The sequence below is a fragment of the Trachinotus anak genome, unplaced genomic scaffold (assembly GCF_046630095.1).
Source record: "Trachinotus anak isolate AG129_WGS33_773 ecotype Australia unplaced genomic scaffold, CSIRO_AGI_Tana_v1 ptg000026l, whole genome shotgun sequence".
Taxonomy (NCBI): Eukaryota; Metazoa; Chordata; class Actinopteri; order Carangiformes; family Carangidae; genus Trachinotus; species Trachinotus anak.
Window position 1 is genome coordinate 272,210 of NW_027273877.1, and position 23,376 is coordinate 295,585.

At 40.8% G+C, this 23,376-nt stretch overlaps 2 protein-coding genes across 3 annotated transcripts in view; one reads left to right on the top strand and one right to left on the bottom strand.

Moving 5' to 3' along the window:
* sh3bp4a (SH3-domain binding protein 4a) overlaps positions 1–23,376 on the top strand; it is a 66,189-nt gene that overhangs the window by 13,689 nt on the left and 29,124 nt on the right. The gene's annotated exons all lie outside the window — the stretch shown is intronic.
* Positions 783–2,910, bottom strand: s100b (S100 calcium binding protein, beta (neural)). The gene is made up of 3 exons (XM_071464763.1): positions 2,843–2,910; positions 2,290–2,445; positions 783–2,183 (listed from the first exon to the last, which is right to left on the bottom strand). The coding sequence occupies exons 2-3, from the start codon at positions 2,425–2,427 to the stop codon at positions 2,037–2,039; spliced, it is 285 nt and encodes a 94-aa protein (XP_071320864.1). The 5' UTR covers positions 2,428–2,445; positions 2,843–2,910; the 3' UTR covers positions 783–2,036.

Below are 23,376 nucleotides of genomic sequence, written 5' to 3' on the forward strand. Positions count from 1 at the left end.
TGTTAACACACACACACACACACACACACACTCTCTGTACACCTACTGTGTTTAATCAGACTGTTTATTATAGATCTGCTCCTTTAGTGTGTTTAGCATGCTGCAGGAGTTACCACCTGTTAGTGCTTTCCTACACTTCCCAGAATGCCTGAGGACAACCAGAGAAGTGTTACACAGTGTGTTTTAATACGCTGCGTGTCTGTTTAACAGTGGATTACTGCCTGGTTGCGACGTTGGGAGGCTTAAACGAGACTTGTAGTTGATTACGTGACGTTTGACGCTCAGGATTTCACTGTCGATGTAGCTTCAGCATTTTGAACATCTGCATGCATCACAACCTCTGAGTAGGAGGGTGGTAGATTTTGTATTTAAGTAGTTTCATACTATAAACATCATATTTACACTGCTGATCTATCATAACTGCATCATTCATACTGCACACTTGGTCTTTTGTTTTATTCTGTATAAATCTCCTCTTACTGTCTCTGTCCTGTTGGCTTATTGTTCTTTGTGTAGATTTATTTACAGTGTGCACTTTGCTGCTGCTTTGTTCTAGCTCGATGGTAAACTGATGTTTACTGTACCTGTACTTTCCTCACCTCCCTGTGATGATTAGTTTCCCCTGAACAAAGTGATAAAAATGACTCCAAGATACTTGTGTTTACACCAGGATAATTGTTAATACACTGAATAACTTTTATCTCCAGCACTTTGTGATCAACAACACGTCCAGACTGTGTCGTAGCTGAAGCTGTTTCTGATGAACACATTCACAAACTCAGTGACACGTTGATAATTTAATTCAGTGCTTAATACCAGTGCTCCACATTTCAAAATACACATTGTCACATCATCAGACAAACTCTGCTGTTTTGATTAACAGTTTTAGAGCTAACATTCATCTTTTCTTTGCACGTAGATGTTTCTTAGATTTCTAGATTGTTTCTACTGAACTCTGACAGGATCAAACCTGCAGCAGAAGCAGGGAGGGAAATTCGTGTACACACAACAGCAGCTACTGAACCCCAACACGTTGTGATTACTTTAGAAGCCGACTAGACATTTGGAAGGTCTTATATCTCAAATAGTTGTAATTTTACCAATTACCTATGAAGTCAGAAGATTTTCCAAAAGGAGCCTCTGAACAAGAAATAAACCAAAATAGAGCATCAGTTAAGACAGACCAGACTTACCAGCCACATCCAAACCCTACCAGTCTGATTTCACTTCCTACAACTGCAAATTATGGTTGGTTTTCTACCAAAGTGGCAGCTAGAGTTAAAAGAAAAATTGTATTATATTTTTATTTTTATATTTAGTGGCCTCCTAAGATTTAAAGTGCAAAATCTCTTTAGCTACATGCAAAATCTGCCAACCATTTCTTAACATAATATAACTACAAAAGATGGTTGGTTTCTAACCAACGAGGCTGCTGGAGTAGAAAATAAACTCCCAGGCCATTTAAAAACCTGTATGGGCCAAATTCATATGTTTTAAACTTTTAAGTCTAACTAACTCTTGTGGCCTTCAAGTCTCTGAAACTTTAATTCACCAATCAAAGGTTTTTTTTAAAGGCCCCATATTAACTAATTCCTGTGGCTGCTTAGACCAAGTAACCATCAAACCACTTGGCTTTAAAAAAGAGCATAAATAAAAACTCACAAGCTGAATTTCTGCAGCCGACTGAAACTTTTAAAATCAGTTTAACCTGTGAAATGTTGTTAAAGAATTTCAACTACTTTAATAACTGGTTGACTTTTAGAAATCAGTGGCTAGTTTCGTAACAAGCTTCAAAGCCATCTAGATGTTAATGGTCAGTAGGACATGGTAGGATTTCGGGTGCTAGCCTGGACTGTTTGTCAGCCACCGGCCAACCTGACCGATGATCTTGTGGCTGCTGGCTGGAGCTGTGTTTTCCCACCCTGCGCTGCTCTGAAGGCATCATCGGCAGGTTGTGCGTCGCTAGGCTGAACTGCTTCTTTATAATTTACTGTAGCCCCCCCCCCCCTTTGTCTCCGTCCGGGGTCACCGCCTCCTTACTCGTCCTCATGCTCGAAAAACTCGTGGCAACAGACGGTTACCACGGAGATGAATGTCATGAACTCCTGGAAGTCACACTCGGCGTCGCCGTCAGTGTCCAGGCTTTCCATCAGGCTGTCCAGTGTGGCCTGGTCTTTCACATGCTGTGGGGGGAGAAGGGTTCAGATCAGGACAAATACAACAGAACAGATCATCTGGAGAATTTAAGTAGTGCTGGAGAAACTTCCTCCAGCTGACTTAGTGTCTCACCCCCATCAGGCCCGGCAGCTCATCATTAAGCAGGTCCTTCAGCTCGCTCTTCTTCAGTTTGTGCTTGTCTCCCTCTCTCTCTGAATACTTCTGAAATACCCCAATGATGGTGGCCATCGAGGTCTCGAGGTCAGTCATCCTCACCTGTCTTTTCACCTTCAAACATTAATACAAAAATGAGCAAAGAATTCAGGATTCACTTGCTGCTGCACAGCCCCCTGGTAAAATACTGAATCTTTAAGTATCAGTTTTCATCTGAAGATAATGTAAAGGTGCAGAAAGAGTTCACTTACCATCCAACTTAATAATATTTAAATTGGTTGGATTGATAAGTGTCCATGAGATGAAAAGCAAAACTAAAAATATCCCACACTGAACCATAGAGAATACAAATCAGCTTTATCAACTGAGACAAACCAGCATGACACTGCAGAAAATGTGCCACAACAACTTTATCACTATCGAAAAATTTTATCGCATCACAAAATAAAGTCGAATCCTTCTGTCAGTTTTCCCTTTTTTCTCTGAAATGATAAAAGGCTGATGACCTTACCTCAGGGTCAGTGCAGGCAGTTGTGTGTTGTGTGTCCAGAGAGTGGAGGCTGAGGATGGACTGCAGCCTTTATACTGCAGCAGTGTGGTGGGTGGCGGTGTGGAGGCTGCAGCTCTGAGCTCAGCCAGCCTGTCACTCAAACTGCCGACCAATCCCCTCCGTCCACTTCTCCTCACTCCATGTCTGACTCACTTATAGACATTACTGGGTTTGATATGAGGAGTGAAATTTAAAATTGTAGTTTAATGTCACAAGTAGTAGAAGTAAAATATAATATTTCAGCCTTTCCTGTTAGCTGCTTCCTTCTTTGAAGCAATATCAAAGAGACACATATATTCATTCATGAAGAAACAAACAGTCACATTGACCTCTCAAGGTGCTTTACACTACACACCATGTGGCACAGAGCTGGGGTTTGAACCAGTGGCCTTCTGTTTAGTTTCATTTTTCCAAGTAGTAGTTTGAAAGAGATTTTAACTGTCAACCCTGTCAGTTTTAATGCCTTCATCTGTTTATTAATGTCAGTGAAAGTCCCATAAAATGCATGTTGGATGAATCAGAGAAGGAGCAGTGGGTCTTTTCCAGTTGAGATATATTTAGGCAAAACCTTACCAAGCAGCTCAGCTAATTAAGTTTCAATGAGATGAACAAACAAGCGTAAAAGCGCCAAACGCCTCCACGTGTGTGTCTGTCCGTTCATCGTGGATCGTATACCATCTATCTGCGTCCCCCCTTTGATCCAGATCTGCCTCTCCTCCTTGTGTTTGGGGATCTGCTGGGCAACAAAGGCCCGTTTCAGAGGAAGCGGATGGCCGTGCATGTTAATGAAGACGTTCTTTTCACTGTTGAAGTTGGCCAGACGTGTGCCCTGCGGAGCCCAAAGAGAGCTCACAAACACCACGTCTGCTCCGGCCAAGCGGGCTGAAGTTGAGACGACGCAGTGCCAGCTTTTCACTCCAAAACTTAGGGGACAAAAAAAGAAGATTAGTCAGTAACCTCAATATATCTCACAAGTTGTGTGCATTTGGTGAGGAAATAACATGCAACTCTTGTTTCTTTAGAAACTTCTGGTTTTAATTTTGGAGTTTAAAAATGATATTTTAAAAAAATGTGTATTGTCACACAGGATATGAATTTATAACCCTTTTCATTGGTTTTATTGCCCCCCCCACGATTTGAACCAGGGACTCTTCTGCTCAGAAAGCTTATCCCAGTGTGCTGTGCCCCCTAACCACTCAGCTTTCAGGTTGCTCAGGCTCTTGATCAAATAATCAAACACATGGTTGTATAATCCTTAAGTATAATGAAAGGAAAAAACAAGAGCTACAGTGCTTTGTGTATCTTCTTATTTTCATCATTTTTCTTGACAGTGTAATTTATAGTATTCGATAACATGTCATTTAGGTTTGGAAACTGTTCAACATAAACATTCAAGCCAATAAAACTTTTGCTTTTCCAGCTGCAACAGGAAAAACTGTCACGTGACGATTTCTGATGTCACATTATGACAAAGCAGGTATATCTAGTGAATATTATATCATGGGTCAATAATCTCCGTAGTGTGCTGAATTCCCCAGATGACTTCCTCCAGCTCCCTCTCTGACCTCTGACCTCCGTCCGCTCTTTGTGTTGTGGGTCAGGCAGCGTGTTGGAGAACAGAGCCGTTTATTACATGATCAACTGTGTCTTTGTTCGGTGATAAATACACTCCTCACGCGGACAACCACAGACTGTTTCATTGTTGGCTTCGAACACTGAAACACTGTGCAGAGTCACAACCAAAGATACTGGAAACTGGAGTCACACAACCGGGCAAGAGAGCATCATCTATCATTTCTCTCTCTCTCTCTGCTCAATGTGTGTCGGGGTGAGACCTCATTTTTTTTGTGTATAAACAATTAAGGGTTAAAAGTCAGAAATATGAGATAATAAGTCAAGAGAATCATTTTCACTTGTCTCATATAGACTTTAAATCATTTTGATTTATTATCAGACAATTATTAATCACAGTAATATTGTTAATTGTCTTTTGTGCATAGTAATAAAGTCACTACTTTGAAGTCGTCAGTGCAATAAGTTTGAAGATTTTTGTTTTTATCATTATCACCTCCAGTGTGAAGCCAGACGTGACACCTCAACACTTCACAGTCAGCCTCTCTTCCTCCTCCTCTCTTGTGTCTCTTTCTGCATATTTTCTCCCGGGACCTGGCATCCTCAAACAGCCCGGGTCGTCCTGAGAGCAAGCCAGGCCCCGGGGGCTGACCCGTTGTTGTGGCAACCAGTCTGCACCTCCCGCTGATGTAGGAAAGGTTTGCCAGGCCGCTGAGTCACCACCTGGCAGCTGAGCACAACCTGAGATTAACACAAACACACTGAGGTTTTAGTTTCTTTCTTCTTTAAGGATTTCAATGTGGCTTTTAGTTATTTTCAGTTTGATTTTTCTGTTTCTGACGTCAGGTGCAGCAACTTCTGATTCGTCATCGCCTCATTATTCAGTTTATGTTTTCAGCAGATCAGGAATTTCTTTTGACCTCACTTCAAAAAGAAAAAAAATCAGAAACTTATAATTGTATCTTGCAACTCTCAGTACTTGTCATAGTGATAATTGACCACTAGATGGCAGCAGCGCATCATGCATGGACCATAAAGTTCCCAACAACCTCATCTCAGATCAATAATATCAAACCAAAGGTCTAACTATTCACCAAATCATTAAATCAGTCTTATAACACCTGACTGAACAGCTCAAAAAGTGTTAGTTTTATGGGGTTTTAAGGGTTTTATGAAGGAGAAGTTGTTAAGAGGTTGTTTTGAACCTGTGTGTTTGTGTTTCTACCTATAGAGGTAAAAGGGTAACAGCTCAGTCTCATTGATCGGCTGTATTGATTCCTTTAAGACTGTGATTGAGGCTCCTGTCCAGTCAGAGCCGTTTGAAATGACAACAATTAGATGAAGTATCTGAGGTGAAAATCAGGGTCATGCTGGTTGCTGATATCAACCTTTTCTTGAAAATGAGACAGAGGAGAAGAACATGTTCCAGCACCATCTTCCTCCTGTATTTCCCAGAGGCCTTTTGCCAGCTAGAGGAGGGTCTCACAGTCCTTTTCCTTCCCAACAGCTGTCTTATTGTTAAAGTGGAGAATATGTCAACACGCTCTTTAGTTCTATTCATTTCATTCATTTATATTCTGATTTGTGGACGCAGCATTTTAAAACAACCAGAAACATACTACTGAAGCAGACGACATCCTGAACATCCTTCTCAAAAACAGTGTGTCTCAGTGGTTCACCTGGTTGTCAAACTTGTAAAAGTAAAAGAATAAAATCCTGCTTTCTACAGTACCTGTCATAGTGATAATTCACCACTAGATGACAGCAGTGTATCATGCATGGACCATGAAGTTCTACTTTGTAGGATAACCTTTTCCAACCAGACCTAATAAATGAAGCAGCTTTTTTTTTTGTGTGCGACCTGATAGCCAAGTGGTTAACACACACACCCTATAGGCACGAGTGTTGTGCAGGACATCCCAGGTTCAATTCCTGGATGCATTTACTCTTTTCTGCAAGTCATGAATTTGTATTCTGATTTGTGGATGGAACATTTAACCAAAAACATGCTCTTTAAGTAGAGGGAGGTGTTGACATCCTAAACATCCCTGTCAGTGGCAGCAGTCCTCAGTGGCTCACCTGGTAGAGAGCATGCTCTTTAAACTTAGTCCTTGCTACAGAGGCCTGGGTTTGAATCCAGTCTGTGGCCCTTTTGATGCATCATCCCAACTTTCCTGTTTGTCTCTCTCTTTGTTGCTCTTTACAAAAGCTGTACTCAGTATTTTTCCAAAGAAAATAGTTTGCAGTATAAAATTGGACATAATTTTCAAACAAGCATCCTCTACTTTATCAGACAGAAAATATTTGTACAATAACCTTTCCTAACCAAACCTAATTAAAGAAAGCAGTGGTTTTAGGGTCACCTGATAGCTAAGTGCTTATGGCACACACCACATGACCTGTAGTGTGGAGCAGGTGGTCCCTGGTTTGATTCCTGGCTGCTTTTGCTCTTTTCTGCAAGTCATTAATTTGTATTCTGATTTGTGGATGTGACATTTTAAAACAACCAAAAACATACTACTGAAGCAGACGACATCCTGAACATCCTTCTCAAAAACAGTGAGTCTCAGTGGCTCATTCAGTTGTGAAACTTGTAAAAGTAAAAGAATAAAATCCTGCTTCATGCAGTACTTGTGATAGTGATAATTCACCACTAGATGGCAGCAGCGTATCATGTGTCATAATGTATTTGTGGGATACGCTTTTCTAACAAGAACTCACCAAAAAAGAGCTGTTTTTTTGTATAACCTGACAGGCAAGTGGTTAGGAAACACACCACACAGGTTCTCCTGCTAAGCAGGTGGTCCCAGGTTCAATTCCTGGTTACATGTTCTCTTTTCTGCAAGTCATGAATTTGTATTCTGATTTGTGGATGTAACATTTAAAACAACCAAAAACAAAAACATGCACTTTACAAAAGCTGTAGTCAGTATTTTTCCAAAGAAAATAGTTTGCAGTATAAAATTGTACATAATTTTCAAACAAGCATCCTCTACTTTATCAGATAGAAAATATCTGTACAATAACCTTTCCTAACCAAACCTAATTAAAGAAAGCAGTGGTTTTAGGGTCACCTGATAGCGAAGTGGTTATGGCACACACCACATGACCTGTAGTGTGGAGCAGGTGGTCCCTGGTTTGATTCCTGGCTGCTTTTGCTCTTTTCTGCAAGTCATTAATTTGTATTCTGATTTGTGGATGTGACATTTTAAAACAACCAAAAACATACTACTGAAGCTGACGACATCCTGAACATCCTTCTCAAAAACAGTGAGTCTCAGTGGCTCATTCAGTAGTGAAACTTGTAAGAGAATAAAGTCCTGCTTTCTACAGTACTCATGATAGTGATAATTCACCACTAGATGGCAGCAGCATATCATGAATTATAATGTATTTGTTGGCTAAGCTTTTTCTAACAAGACATCGTCAAAACAAGCTGTGTGTGTTTTTTTTAAGTGACCTGATGGCCAAGTGGTTAGGGTACACACCACAGGAGCACAGATGTGGAGCAGGAGGTCCCAGGTTTGATTCCTGGCTGCATGTGCTCTTTTCTGCAAGTCATGAATTTGTATTCTGATTTGTGGATGGAACATTTAAAACAACCAAAAACATGCTCTTTAAGTAGAGGGAGGTGTTGACATCCTAAACATCCGTGTCAGTGACAGCAGTCCTCAGTGGCTCACCTGGTAGAGAGCATGCTGTTAAAACTTAGTCCTTGCTACAGAGGCCTGGGTTTGAATCCAGTCTGTGGCCCTTTTGATGCATCATCCCAACTTTCCTGTTTGTCTCTCTCTTTGTTGCTCTTTACAAAAGCTGTAGTCAGTATTTTTCCAAAGAAAATAGTTTGCAGTATAAAATTGTACATAATTTTCAAACAAGCATCCTCTACTTTATCAGACAGAAAATATTTGTACAATAACCTTTCCTAACCAAACCTAATTAAAGAAAGCAGTGGTTTTAGGGTCACCTGATAGTCAAGTGGTTAGGGCGCACACCACATGACCTGTAGTGTTGAGCAGGTGGTCCCTGGTTTGATTCCTGGCTGCTTTTGCTCTTTTCTGCAAGTCATTAATTTGTATTCTGATTTGTGGATGTGACATTTTAAAACAATCAAAAACATACTACTGAAGCAGACGACATCCTGAACATCCTTCTCAAAAACGGTGAGTCTCAGTGGCTCGTTCAGTTGTGAAACTTGTAAAAGTAAAAGAATAAAATCCTGCTTCATGCAGTACTTGTGATAGTGATAATTCACCACTAGATGGCAGCAGCGTATCATGTATCATAATGTATTTGTGGGATATGCTTTTCTAACAAGAACTCACCAAAAAAGAGCTGTTTTTTGTATAACCTGACAGGCAAGTGGTTAGGAAACACACCACACAAGTTCTCCTGCTAAGCAGGTGGTCCCAGGTTCAATTCCTGGTTACATGTTCTCTTTTCTGCAAGTCATGAATTTGTGTTCTGATTTGTGGATGTAACATTTAAAACAACCAAAAACAAAAACATGCACTTTACAAAAGCTGTAGTCAGTGTTTTTCCAAAGAAAATAGTTTGCAGTATAAAATTGTACATAATTTTCAAACAAGCATCCTCTACTTTATTAGACAGAAAATATTTGTACAATAACCTTTCCTGACCAAACCTAATTAAAGAAAGCAGTGGTTTTAGGGTCACCTGATAGCCAAGTGGTTAGGGCGCACACCACATGACCTGTAGTGTTGAGCAGGTGGTCCCTGGTTTGATTCCTGGCTGCTTTTGCTCTTTTCTGCAAGTCATTAATTTGTATTCTGATTTGTGGATGTGACATTTTAAAATAACCAAAAACATACTACTGAAGCAGACGACATCCTGAACATCCTTCTCAAAAACGGTGAGTCTCAGTGGCTCATTCAGTAGTGAAACTTGTAAGAGAATAAAATCCTGCTTCATGCAGTACTTGTGATAGTGATAATTCACCACTAGATGGCAGCAGCATATCATGAATTATAATGTATTTGTTGGCTAAGCTTTTTCTAACAAGACATCGTCAAAACAAGCTGTGTGTGTTATTTTTAAGCAACCTGATGGCCAAGTGGTTAGGGTACACACCACAGGAGCACAGATGTGGAGCAGGAGGTGCCAGGTTTGATTCCTGGCTACATGTGCTCTTTTCTGCAAGTCATTAATTTGTATTCTGATTTTTGGATGTGACATTTTAAAACAACCAAAAACATACTACTGAAGCAGACGACATCCTGAACATCCTTCTCAAAAACAGTGAGTCTCAGTGGCTCATTCAGTAGTGAAACTTGTAAAAGAATAAAATCCTGCTTCATGCAGTACTTGTGATAGTGATAATTCACCACTAGATGGCAGCAGCGTATCATGTATCATAATGTATTTGTGGGATATGCTTTTCTAACAAGAACTCACCAAAAAAAGAGCTGTTTTTTGTATAACCTGGCAGGCAAGTGGTTAGGAAACATACCACACAGGTTGTCCTGCTAAGCAGGTGGTCCCAGGTTCAATTCCTGTTTACATGTACTCTTTTCTGCAAGTCATGAATTTGTATTCTGATTTGTGGATGTAACATTTAAAACAACCAAAAACAAAAACATGCACTTTACAAAAGCTGTAGTCAGTATTTTTCCAAAGAAAATAGTTTGCAGTATAAAATTGTACATAATTTTCAAGCAAGCATCCTCTACTTTATTAGACAGAAAATATTTGTACAATAACCTTTCCTGACCAAACCTAATTAAAGAAAGCAGTGGTTTTAGGGTCACCTGATAGCTAAGTGCTTATGGCACACACCACATGACCTGTAGTGTTGAGCAGGTGGTCTCTGGTTTGATTCCTGGCTGCTTTTGCTCTTTTCTGCAAGTCATTAATTTGTATTCTGATTTGTGGATGTGACATTTTAAAACAACCAAAAACATACTACTGAAGCAGACGACATCCTGAACATCCTTCTCAAAAACAGTGAGTCTCAGTGGCTCGTTCAGGAGTGAAACTTGTAAGAGAATAAAGTCCTGCTTTCTACAGTACTCATGATAGTGATAATTCACCACTAGATGGCAGCAGCATATCATGAATTATAATGTATTTGTTGGCTAAGCTTTTTCTAACAAGACATCGTCAAAACAAGCTGTGTGTGTTTTTTTTAAGTGACCTGATGGCCAAGTGGTTAGGGTACACACCACAGGAGCACAGATGTGGAGCAGGAGGTCCCAGGTTTGATTCCTGGCTGCATGTGCTCTTTTCTGCAAGTCATGAATTTGTATTCTGATTTGTGGATATTGCGTTTTAAGACAACCAAAAACAAAAACATGCTCTTTAAGTAGAGGGAGGTGTTGACATCCTAAACATCCCTGTCAGTGACAGCAGTCCTCAGTGGCTCACCTGGTAGAGAGCATGCTCTTTAAACTTAGTCCTTGCTACAGAGGCCTGGGTTTGAATCCAGTCTGTGGCCCTTTTGATGCATCATCCCAACTTTCCTGTTTGTGTCTCTCTTTGTTGCTCTTTACAAAAGCTGTAGTCAGTATTTTTCCAAAGAAAATAGTTTGCAGTATAAAATTGTACATAATTTTCAAACAAGCATCCTCTACTTTATCAGATAGAAAATATTTGTACAATAACCTTTCCTAACCAAACCTAATTAAAGAAAGCAGTGGTTTTAGGGTCACCTGATAGCGAAGTGGTTATGGCACACACCACATGACCTGTAGTGTGGAGCAGGTGGTCCCTGGTTTGATTCCTGGCTGCTTTTGCTCTTTTCTGCAAGTCATTAATTTGTATTCTGATTTGTGGATGTGACATTTTAAAACAACCAAAAACATACTACTGAAGCAGACGACATCCTGAACATCCTTCTCAAAAACAGTGAGTCTCAGTGGCTCGTTCAGGAGTGAAACTTGTAAGAGAATAAAGTCCTGCTTTCTACAGTACTCATGATAGTGATAATTCACCACTAGATGGCAGCAGCATATCATGAATTATAATGTATTTGTTGGCTAAGCTTTTTCTAACAAGACATCGTCAAAACAAGCTGTGTGTGTTTTTTTTAAGTGACATGATGGCCAAGTGGTTAGGGTACACACCACAGGAGCACAGATGTGGAGCAGGAGGTCCCAGGTTTGATTCCTGGCTGCATGTGCTCTTTTCTGCAAGTCATGAATTTGTATTCTGATTTGTGGATGGAACATTTAAAACAACCAAAAACATGCTCTTTAAGTAGAGGGAGGTGTTGACATCCTAAACATCCCTGTCAGTGACAGCAGTCCTCAGTGGCTCACCTGGTAGAGAGCATGCTCTTTAAACTTAGTCCTTGCTACAGAGGCCTGGGTTTGAATCCAGTCTGTGGCCCTTTTGATGCATCATCCCAACTTTCCTGTTTGTGTCTCTCTTTGTTGCTCTTTACAAAAGCTGTAGTCAGTATTTTTCCAAAGAAAATAGTTTGCAGTATAAAATTGTACATAATTTTCAAACAAGCATCCTCTACTTTATCAGATAGAAAATATTTGTACAATAACCTTTCCTAACCAAACCTAATTAAAGAAAGCAGTGGTTTTAGGGTCACCTGATAGCGAAGTGGTTATGGCACACACCACATGACCTGTAGTGTGGAGCAGGTGGTCCCTGGTTTGATTCCTGGCTGCTTTTGCTCTTTTCTGCAAGTCATTAATTTGTATTCTGATTTGTGGATGTGACATTTTAAAACAACCAAAAACATACTACTGAAGCAGACGACATCCTGAACATCCTTCTCAAAAACAGTGAGTCTCAGTGGCTCGTTCAGGAGTGAAACTTGTAAGAGAATAAAGTCCTGCTTTCTACAGTACTCATGATAGTGATAATTCACCACTAGATGGCAGCAGCATATCATGAATTATAATGTATTTGTTGGCTAAGCTTTTTCTAACAAGACATCGTCAAAACAAGCTGTGTGTGTTTTTTTTAAGTGACCTGATGGCCAAGTGGTTAGGGTACACACCACAGGAGCACAGATGTGGAGCAGGAGGTCCCAGGTTTGATTCCTGGCTGCATGTGCTCTTTTCTGCAAGTCATGAATTTGTATTCTGATTTGTGGATATTGCGTTTTAAGACAACCAAAAACAAAAACATGCTCTTTAAGTAGAGGGAGGTGTTGACATCCTAAACATCCCTGTCAGTGACAGCAGTCCTCAGTGGCTCACCTGGTAGAGAGCATGCTCTTTAAACTTAGTCCTTGCTACAGAGGCCTGGGTTTGAATCCAGTCTGTGGCCCTTTTGATGCATCATCCCAACTTTCCTGTTTGTGTCTCTCTTTGTTGCTCTTTACAAAAGCTGTAGTCAGTATTTTTCCAAAGAAAATAGTTTGCAGTATAAAATTGTACATAATTTTCAAACAAGCATCCTCTACTTTATCAGATAGAAAATATTTGTACAATAACCTTTCCTAACCAAACCTAATTAAAGAAAGCAGTGGTTTTAGGGTCACCTGATAGCGAAGTGGTTATGGCACACACCACATGACCTGTAGTGTGGAGCAGGTGGTCTCTGGTTTGATTCCTGCCTGCTTTTGCTCTTTTCTGCAAGTCATTAATTTGTATTCTGATTTGTGGATGTGACATTTTAAAACAACCAAAAACATACTACTGAAGCAGACGACATCCTCAACATCCTTCTCAAAAACAGTGAGTCTCAGTGGCTCGTTCAGGAGTGAAACTTGTAAGAGAATAAAGTCCTGCTTTCTACAGTACTCATGATAGTGATAATTCACCACTAGATGGCAGCAGCATATCATGAATTATAATGTATTTGTTGGCTAAGCTTTTTCTAACAAGACATCGTCAAAACAAGCTGTGTGTGTTTTTTTTAAGTGACCTGATGGCCAAGTGGTTAGGGTACACACCACAGGAGCACAGATGTGGAGCAGGAGGTCCCAGGTTTGATTCCTGGCTGCATGTGCTCTTTTCTGCAAGTCATGAATTTGTATTCTGATTTGTGGATGGAACATTTAAAACAACCAAAAACATGCTCTTTAAGTAGAGGGAGGTGTTGACATCCTAAACATCCCTGTCAGTGACAGCAGTCCTCAGTGGCTCACCTGGTAGAGAGCATGCTCTTTAAACTTAGTCCTTGCTACAGAGGCCTGGGTTTGAATCCAGTCTGTGGCCCTTTTGATGCATCATCCCAACTTTCCTGTTTGTGTCTCTCTTTGTTGCTCTTTACAAAAGCTGTAGTCAGTATTTTTCCAAAGAAAATAGTTTGCAGTATAAAATTGTACATAATTTTCAAACAAGCATCCTCTACTTTATCAGATAGAAAATATTTGTACAATAACCTTTCCTAACCAAACCTAATTAAAGAAAGCAGTGGTTTTAGGGTCACCTGATAGCGAAGTGGTTATGGCACACACCACATGACCTGTAGTGTGGAGCAGGTGGTCCCTGGTTTGATTCCTGGCTGCTTTTGCTCTTTTCTGCAAGTCATTAATTTGTATTCTGATTTGTGGATGTGACATTTTAAAACAACCAAAAACATACTACTGAAGCAGACGACATCCTGAACATCCTTCTCAAAAACAGTGAGTCTCAGTGGCTCGTTCAGGAGTGAAACTTGTAAGAGAATAAAGTCCTGCTTTCTACAGTACTCATGATAGTGATAATTCACCACTAGATGGCAGCAGCATATCATGAATTATAATGTATTTGTTGGCTAAGCTTTTTCTAACAAGACATCGTCAAAACAAGCTGTGTGTGTTTTTTTTAAGTGACCTGATGGCCAAGTGGTTAGGGTACACACCACAGGAGCACAGATGTGGAGCAGGAGGTCCCAGGTTTGATTCCTGGCTGCATGTGCTCTTTTCTGCAAGTCATGAATTTGTATTCTGATTTGTGGATGGAACATTTAAAACAACCAAAAACATGCTCTTTAAGTAGAGGGAGGTGTTGACATCCTAAACATCCCTGTCAGTGACAGCAGTCCTCAGTGGCTCACCTGGTAGAGAGCATGCTCTTTAAACTTAGTCCTTGCTACAGAGGCCTGGGTTTGAATCCAGTCTGTGGCCCTTTTGATGCATCATCCCAACTTTCCTGTTTGTGTCTCTCTTTGTTGCTCTTTACAAAAGCTGTAGTCAGTATTTTTCCAAAGAAAATAGTTTGCAGTATAAAATTGTACATAATTTTCAAACAAGCATCCTCTACTTTATCAGATAGAAAATATTTGTACAATAACCTTTCCTAACCAAACCTAATTAAAGAAAGCAGTGGTTTTAGGGTCACCTGATAGCGAAGTGGTTATGGCACACACCACATGACCTGTAGTGTGGAGCAGGTGGTCCCTGGTTTGATTCCTGGCTGCTTTTGCTCTTTTCTGCAAGTCATTAATTTGTATTCTGATTTGTGGATGTGACATTTTAAAACAACCAAAAACATACTACTGAAGCAGACGACATCCTGAACATCCTTCTCAAAAACAGTGAGTCTCAGTGGCTCGTTCAGGAGTGAAACTTGTAAGAGAATAAAGTCCTGCTTTCTACAGTACTCATGATAGTGATAATTCACCACTAGATGGCAGCAGCATATCATGAATTATAATGTATTTGTTGGCTAAGCTTTTTCTAACAAGACATCGTCAAAACAAGCTGTGTGTGTTTTTTTTAAGTGACCTGATGGCCAAGTGGTTAGGGTACACACCACAGGAGCACAGATGTGGAGCAGGAGGTCCCAGGTTTGATTCCTGGCTGCATGTGCTCTTTTCTGCAAGTCATGAATTTGTATTCTGATTTGTGGATATTGCGTTTTAAGACAACCAAAAACAAAAACATGCTCTTTAAGTAGAGGGAGGTGTTGACATCCTAAACATCCCTATCAGTGGCAGCAGTCCTCAGTGGCTCACCTGGTAGAGAGCATGCTGTTTAAACTTAGTCCTTGCTACAGAGGCCTGGGTTTGAATCCAGCCTGTGGCCCTTTTGATGCATCATCCCAACTTTCCTGTTTGTCTCTCTCTTTGTTACTCTTTACAAAAGCTGTAGTCAGTATTTTTTTGAAGAAAATAGTTTGCAGTATAAAATTGTACATAATTTTCAAACAAGCATCCTCTACTTTATTAGACAGAAAATATTTGTACAATCAAAAAAGCAGCATTTTTAGAGAGACCTGATAGCCAAGTGGTTATGGCACACACCACCTGTGCACTAGTGTTGTGCAGGTAAATCCAGGTTCAATTCTTGGCTGGTTGTACTCTTTCCTGCATGTTGTTTCCTTTCCCTTTCCACCCTTCTATGAATGAAGGCTTAAACAAATATTTTTTTAAATAAGCACTGGTTTTTAGGTCATTTCTCTTCCTCTTCTGGCTGCAGCCTTGCTGTTGACCACAGCACAGTTGATATAATGCCCGGTGGTATCATGGTGCCCGTCCTGGCTGGTGTTTCCCTCCGCTGGATTACACCCTGGCAGAGCATGTGTATGTCTGGCTGCTGATCACAGCATAATCTGGACGAATCCTCAATCTGTCATTCAATCCCAAATCCCATCTGGCTCATTTGGTTGTTCACACTGCAGCGGCTCACAAACTGTCATGAACCTGGGTAATACGGGGGAGGAAAGTGTTGTTGTGAAAGGTCAGGGCTGCTGTGAGTGTGACTGTGCTGGGTGTTATACTGAGTTATCGCTGCAATCAAGCCACTCAGGTGATTTGTGAAGGTTGTCTATTGTCGCCTGGAGCTCAGAGTAGGTGATTGTCTTCCTGTCTCCTCCTGTCTCTCCATCACACTCTTACTACAAAACAACATTCATCTTGATAAGTTACTGAGTCTCAGAGTCGCCCTTCAAACCTGACTTTTATTAAACTGAGAGAAAAACTAAATGTCAGAGCTGATGGAAACAACCTTTTTTCACGAAAAAACATGATGTTATTGTTGTTTTTTAAACCTGGACGATGTGGAGTTTGACTCTCACTGACAGTTTTAGTTGTGTTGGCAGACACAAATGATTTAATAATAGTTCAGTTACTTACTAACCAGTTATCAATCATGCCTGGAACAACAAGGTCAAAATGATATTAGACATGGTTATTTCAGAAATTAACAAGGACAGACTCTACAAAAACATGGATGTAGATTCCATAATTTCACCTTTCAGTCTCTTAAAATAGAGACAGTAAGTATTGTGAAATTATGCAGTTTATACAAGAATGATGTTGATTTCTAGTGTAATTTACTAAAACGAGAATACAAGAGGTGAATACAAGTCTATGGTTGGAAACTTCTGTTTTTGCTTCTACTAAATCATCTTCTTACCTGTAATTTATCACTACACAGAAAGACACATTTCAGATTAGCTAACCTGCTGCACTCTGAGATTTGACTCTAATCTAATCTAACTTTGGTAGAATACGGTCATGCTACCAGTTAATTGGAAATAATTGAACGTGTGCAAAAACTGTAGCAACTCACGAAGTCCTTTCAGAGACCTTTTTATGTTAATTGTGGTTGATATCAGGGGGAGAACTGGAGAACTGTGGGACAATGTTTACATAGTTTGTATTGATTGCATTGTAGTGTTAGTGTGAGAAAATACTCCTGTATGCAGATGATGTCAAATTATGTTCTAATGAATGAAACTGATATCGTTTTTGGTGTTCTATCGATTAGCGGTTAGATCTGAACCTGCACCCTCGCCATCTCCATGGCAACCCCGAACGTGCCAGCTGCAGAGTGGCTATCTCATGTCGCATCTGTCCCTCCCTAATCCCGTAATCCTCTCCTGCCTCCACTCTCACCCCCCCCCCCCATCGGATTAGAGGCTCCTGGATCTGAGTGCTCTATCCTCTGCACACACACACATACACACACACCTACCTGATGGCCTACATATCTACTTCCTCTACTGATGGGAAAACAAAGTACGAGACAATAAACAGGTTTAGAGACTAAACACATCAGGCTGAATAAAGGACGGTGATGAATCACTATCCACTTTAAGCTCTTTAGTCTCACTCTGATCCTTTAGATCTTATTTTTCTCGCAAACCCTACTCACTGGTGAAGGACACATTCACCTTTTTGAATACAAGTTACAATGTACATATATACAATGTACTTCAGGAGCTTTCTTGAATGTCCTGATGTAACATGGACACAAAAAAATCTCATAAAAAGTGATGAAATCTGCAATAGAAACCATCTTGTTTTCGATTTACCCTTATTTTGAAAGAAACAGTTTACTCAATTCAAACGAGATGCACATTTTTTCACTTTTTTGCACATGTGGTTTCCTGCAGTGCAATAAAACATTTTCATTTTCAGTTTTAATCCACTTCAAATGAACCAAATATCACTTCTACAACTTAGTTTAGCATCAGGCGATGTAGGGAGAGTCTGAAGTCATCAGACTAGTTACATGTCATTCAAATGTCACTGTTTTGGAGTGACAGTGACTTTTTACACCAGCATTGTTTTGGATCATTTGTAGTTTTTCACTGCCTGTCAAACCCTGGCTGAGTCATTTTTAGCCTGCTAGTCAGTTAATTAAGTGAATCAGATCACAGACAGATCTCACAGCTGGTGGAAGTCCTGACGCAGAGGAAGGAAGCACCATATTTGGAGAAAAGCTCCTCCTTCGTAAGCAGTCAGCGCCGCTCCAGACCCGATTTATCCGACCTTGTCCCAGACGAGGTTTTCAGACGTGAGGTGAGCTGGGGCTGGTTACGTCTGAGTGAGTCAGAGAATCAGACGGACCTCAGAAAAGTTGGAGAGGAGCTGAGAAAGCTCATGAGACATTCGTGACTGGAATTTAGGATTACTGATCTCATTTTATATAGATCTTGAACTCTTAATCCTCACTTTCATTTTCATTTTCCCGTGATTATTGTAATTCTCTCTACACACTCCTCAGTGAAGTTACTGTTAATCGATTACAGCTGCCAGGCTATTAATTAGAACCACACATTACCCCGTTCTTGCATCCCTCCACTGACTTCCTGCAAAACCTAAAGTTGAAATCTCTGCCGTTTATCCATCCCATGCTTCAACTGCAAAACAAAAGCTCATCTTTGGTGAATCTGGAATCATCTTCCACAGTTTGGCCTGTTTAAAAAACCCATATTCATAGGCAAGCGATTAGGGCTATCTCATTAGCTGCTGATGCAGCATACCTGGGGGAGTAACAAGAGTGGAAATGTTCTTGGTGGACAGACTTTATTCTGAAGGGATTTTAGATTTGTTACTTTGGATTGTTTAACAACATGGAGGCAGTAGATCATTTTACCCATAACATTAAACCTGTTGATCTGAACTGCTCCCAGATTTGGACTAAACTAAAAACTCTCCTTACATTTTTAACAAAACAAGTCTTGTCGTAATCAAATATTCAGACACAAGACAAACAACTTTCAAACACTGTCAGCATGAATCTTTGTGGTTTTAATTTCCTGTCACTCTAATGAATATAAATCTAACAGTATTTAGTCTGACACACTTATCACCATCGATAAAGTCTGCAGGACATTAAACTGAAGCAGAAAGTCAATCCACGCAGCAGTGAAGACATCGACAGTCTTGTCGTGAACGCCCAGCATGACAGTGACCACACAGAGCTAATCTTCCCACGGAAACACAAAAACAGCTCCTGAACAACCACAACACCATATGGTGAACACTAAGCTCCCGTCAGGTCATAACAGCAAAGCTTCAAATACTCAGAGAGGCTGGGACATCGCCGCCCTGATTTTACCAGAGCCTTCATGGGGGATTATTGATGTCGAAGAAACCATCAGATGCAACTTCATTGAAAACTCTTATATTTCATCTTTTAAAACCGATCAACAGATAATCGTCATGTTTCCCCCTAACTTTAAATTCATCATGTTTCAACCTTGGTTTACTTTTCTGGTTGATGCTGAAAGAAGCTGCAAAGACACCAGCACAACAACCACATTTTCTTTTTGTTTTAAGTTTCAGTTAATGATTCAGACTCTTGGAGCAACATTGAAAAAGTTTTAAGCAGCCATCAGCATCAACACTACAGCACAGGCTGCTTTTCTCATTACGGTCTTATCTTATAAAAATGACACTTAACTTTGGTGAGCAGCGTTACGTCCTCAGTGATACCTGTGTAAGCTGATCCTGAGGGAAGTGATGTGTTGCCAGTCCTTGCAAACACTGTGGAAACCCACTTCACTTTATTTTAAATTCTAGCTGGGATCCCACAGCTTTCAAAGATTCATGTATAATATGATTTAAAGGAGAAATTTAAGAGTAATTTCTTTTCTCTGTGTCAACATATTGGCAGTCGTGTCAGTAGGTGAATTGGCCCAACAGTCCCTCGTTAAGTCGGGCACTTCAGATTTCTTCATCTCGTTGTCTTCGTTGGACGCTGTGATTCTCATTTCACTCACAGGATTTCAAAGTGGCTGACGGCAGAGCTGTGTGACTGACAGACGGGTTAATCAAGTTGTTTTTAATCTCATTGAAAAGCTCCCCGGCCGATTCCTATTATCATAATGAGCTCTCTTTCTTTCAGTTCTGTTTCAAGCCTTCACTGCGGCAGCTGTCTTCAGCGCCCACATCAGAGGAGGGCACTTCCTGTCGCTGACGGGTCACCGGTGCAATCATGCACGTGTCCTTGGGTGATTCTGGAGACTCTTTGTGTCCTGTGGAGTCCATGAGCAAGAGAGTTTCAGCCAAACTGTGCAGCTTCTGACAGCTAATTTGCTTTTTAATTTCAGCTTCAAATCGATGAGTCTCCCTGTGAAGTCTGAAATGATTCATGCAGTAATCGGCTCTGACAGCGATTCAGCCTGATGTGGACTCTGGCTAATTCCTGCAAGGCCAAATCAAGAGAGTTTATTCAATTTCAAATATATAGAGCTCATTTTTTCTCAGCCAGTTTCGGGTTTTCACTCAATATTTCAAACCTTTATAGGCAGAGAGGTTTGAGCATATTTGCTCTTGGATTTCCACCGTTACATTAGATCAGGTGCAATGTTGTACAGACATTCATGGTCCCCAGAGGATGAATCAGAGCAGAACTGTCTCTGTAACAGTTAGATTTTCTTTACAGCCTCACAAAGCTGTCAGCCTGACTGTCGACTCTTAGTCTTGAGGAACTAACATCTCAGCACAAAAACCGGCTCCATAAAGAAATGGTTTTCCCAGTCTGACGATGAGAAACGTGACCCGACCTGAACCCCGTCCAGCACCTTCACGTTGAACTGAAACTGTGATTTTAACCCCCCAGCCCCTGCAGTTTTATCCTCTTGCTCTACTTAAACATCTCTTCAGCTCATTGAACACTAAACATCTCCACATATCAGCCGCCCTCCTCACTCAGTCTGTGTTTGGTTCAGAGGTGAAATGGCTGTTTAACCTTTTTATTGAGTTTTAATTCTCTCTTGGCCTCCCAGTGAGTCTCCGTGCTTCAGCAGCTCACATAGTTACACAAGATTTACACGACGTCAGGAGGCCCTATAAACTTCTGGCAGATTTGAGCAGCCACACACACTCAGACACACACACACACACTTCTCCTGATGAAATTAAAGCTGAGTTTGATGACTTCCGGTAGTTGACCGACCTCATAAAGCGGATGTCTTGTTTCCGTAGCAACTTCATCTATCAAGGCTGATAATTGTGATCGATGTGGGAGGAGCTCGGGCAAATGAAGGCCAAAAAACATTTTGCCGGGCGCAGTGAAGAAGTGTGAGATTAATGGCAATAGAAGTGGGTGAGCAAGGGCGTAGGTGCACCTGGAAGAGTGTTAACAGGAGTAAATCATTACCACGTTAATGCTGAGACGTCAGTGTAAGTACTGGACACAAGTGAGACACTGGGTCTATTCAAACAGGAAGAGCACTCTTCTTCTGCTGCAGAGTCAGTGGTCAGTCATACCAGAAACTGCTGCAACAGCCACAGCTAACTGAACTTACAGAGTACACACACACACACACACACACACACACACACACACACACACACACACACACACTGCCTGCCTCCCTGTAATTCACATCTTACAATACTGTTTAATAACGTGTGGTGATGAACATAAATTATAAATCAGAATAAGAAACTGCTCACTCCTGCAGAAGCCCATTTACTGCTGCTCTCTCACTGACCTCTTTAAACTCGCACAGGTGATCCAGGTGGACAGCTCGGGTTGCCATGGGAAACCTCTGGACAGAGAGGATCTTGGGTAATTGGCATTGAACTGAAGAGGGCTCTGGTGAGGGTTCAGAGATAATGATTTTACAAAGGTGAACCCACAGAGAGGATCCAGCTGCAGTGCAGACTCCCTGTATCCCCCCTCGTGTGGCTCTATTGATCGATCACTGGGTCGTCTCTGACGCCCCAGATGAGATTTAGCCCCCAGCTGTAAACTGTGTGTCTTCACACTGAAGTAATCACCTCAGGCCAGAGTTGAACACACAGTCAAAGACACATTTCACCTTTGAAAATAATTTGATCTCCATCTTAAAGCTGCAGCCCCTTTTCTTACATATTTATTTAAATATGAATTTAAAGCTGCGTTGGACTCCAGTAACAAAGTCAAAGACAAATCTGTCCTTTAAAATGAGCCATGTGAAAGCCACAGACGATTCACAGGTGATATGTTGGATTTAATTATGAATTTAAAGCAGGGGAAGGAAACTCAGTGGCACAAATGGAAATGAGGGGTAACTCTAGAGATTCTGTGTGGACCTCAGGTAATATTCCCTCAGCTGCTCATTATCACATTAAAAAGTTTTGTTGGATTGATGGTTGATCAAAACAAGAATATTTGAAGGTCAGAGAACTTCTGATGGGTCGCTTCATTTATTTTGGACATTGTATTTTAGTCTAAATGATGAATCATAAGTTGCAGTGCACATGGCTGAGGGTGGTGACTGCTTTGTTCTGACATCACAAAGTTCCAGAAGTCCTGACAGCTGGTTTTAAGGCTCAGTTTCTGAATACAGGCTGTGTGCATTTCTCTGTGGACTGAGGCTTTGATACTTTCACAGCATTAATATAGAACCTAGACCTGCTTTATAATCACAAACACATGGACATCTACCTTTAGCCTGGATGAAGCTTTAATCTAAAGCTTCAGTGCAGAAACACTGACGACTGAGTTATTAAGAGCAGCTTTTACAGATGCATAAATCTATCAAATACAAAGACAGCCATTCACAAGGTTATTCAATATATTCTCAGGACACGCTTCAGGATGAGTTGTGAGCTTTAGCTTGAGCTGTAACAGATCTGACCCCATCAAGATGCTGCATCCCTCCTTTTCATCTTACAAGATGAATTTATAACATTTGAAGCTGCTGCCAAACACTCCCCATCCATCTGCACTGAGGAAACATCATTACCCTGTGTTAATCATCCTGTATCTTTCTGAGTGTCCTTGAGCGAAACTCTAAATCCCTTTGGCTCTCTTTGTTAAATTCCTGTGGATAAGAGCAGCAGAAGATGAGCACCGTAGACATGTGGCTGCTGCACAGGATCCAGGCAGTGAAATGTTAATCATTTAGTAACCAGGGATTTGGGGATTTAAGGATTTAAAGGCCACCCTTCAGAAAGTAGCATCATTTGGTGTCATCACGTTCACTGCAGATGGGGGTCTCAAATCAGGAGCGTGAATAAAAAGCCAATGTTCTTCAGGAAAACAACCTGAAAACACAAGACATTTTGAATAAAGGCTGCAGATATTCAGCCTTTTCCTGAAACTGGCCACTGACCAAACTTCCAAAGGATTACTGAAATGATTTATGGTTTGCTTTTATGCAAATTTCCTAATTTGAGGAATTAACACTAAATCCTTAAAAATGCTGTGCAAGGTCAGAAGAGGCTGCAGAATTCAGGTGTGTGTTTGTGTATGAGTGTGTTACACCCCTCTAATCCATGGCCTTTTCCAGCTGCTACGACTGAGCAAGTGATGAATAAGTAATTTCCAGTGAACAGGTTGTGCAGCC

Coding starts and splice junctions, on each gene's coding strand:
- s100b (XM_071464763.1), bottom strand. CDS start 2,427: ATGACTGACCTCGAGACCTCGATGGCCACCATCATTGGGGTATTTCAG. Junction 2,184..2,289: donor AGCTGCCGGGCCTGATGGGG/GTGAGACACTAA, acceptor CTCCCCCCACAG/CATGTGAAAGACCAGGCCAC.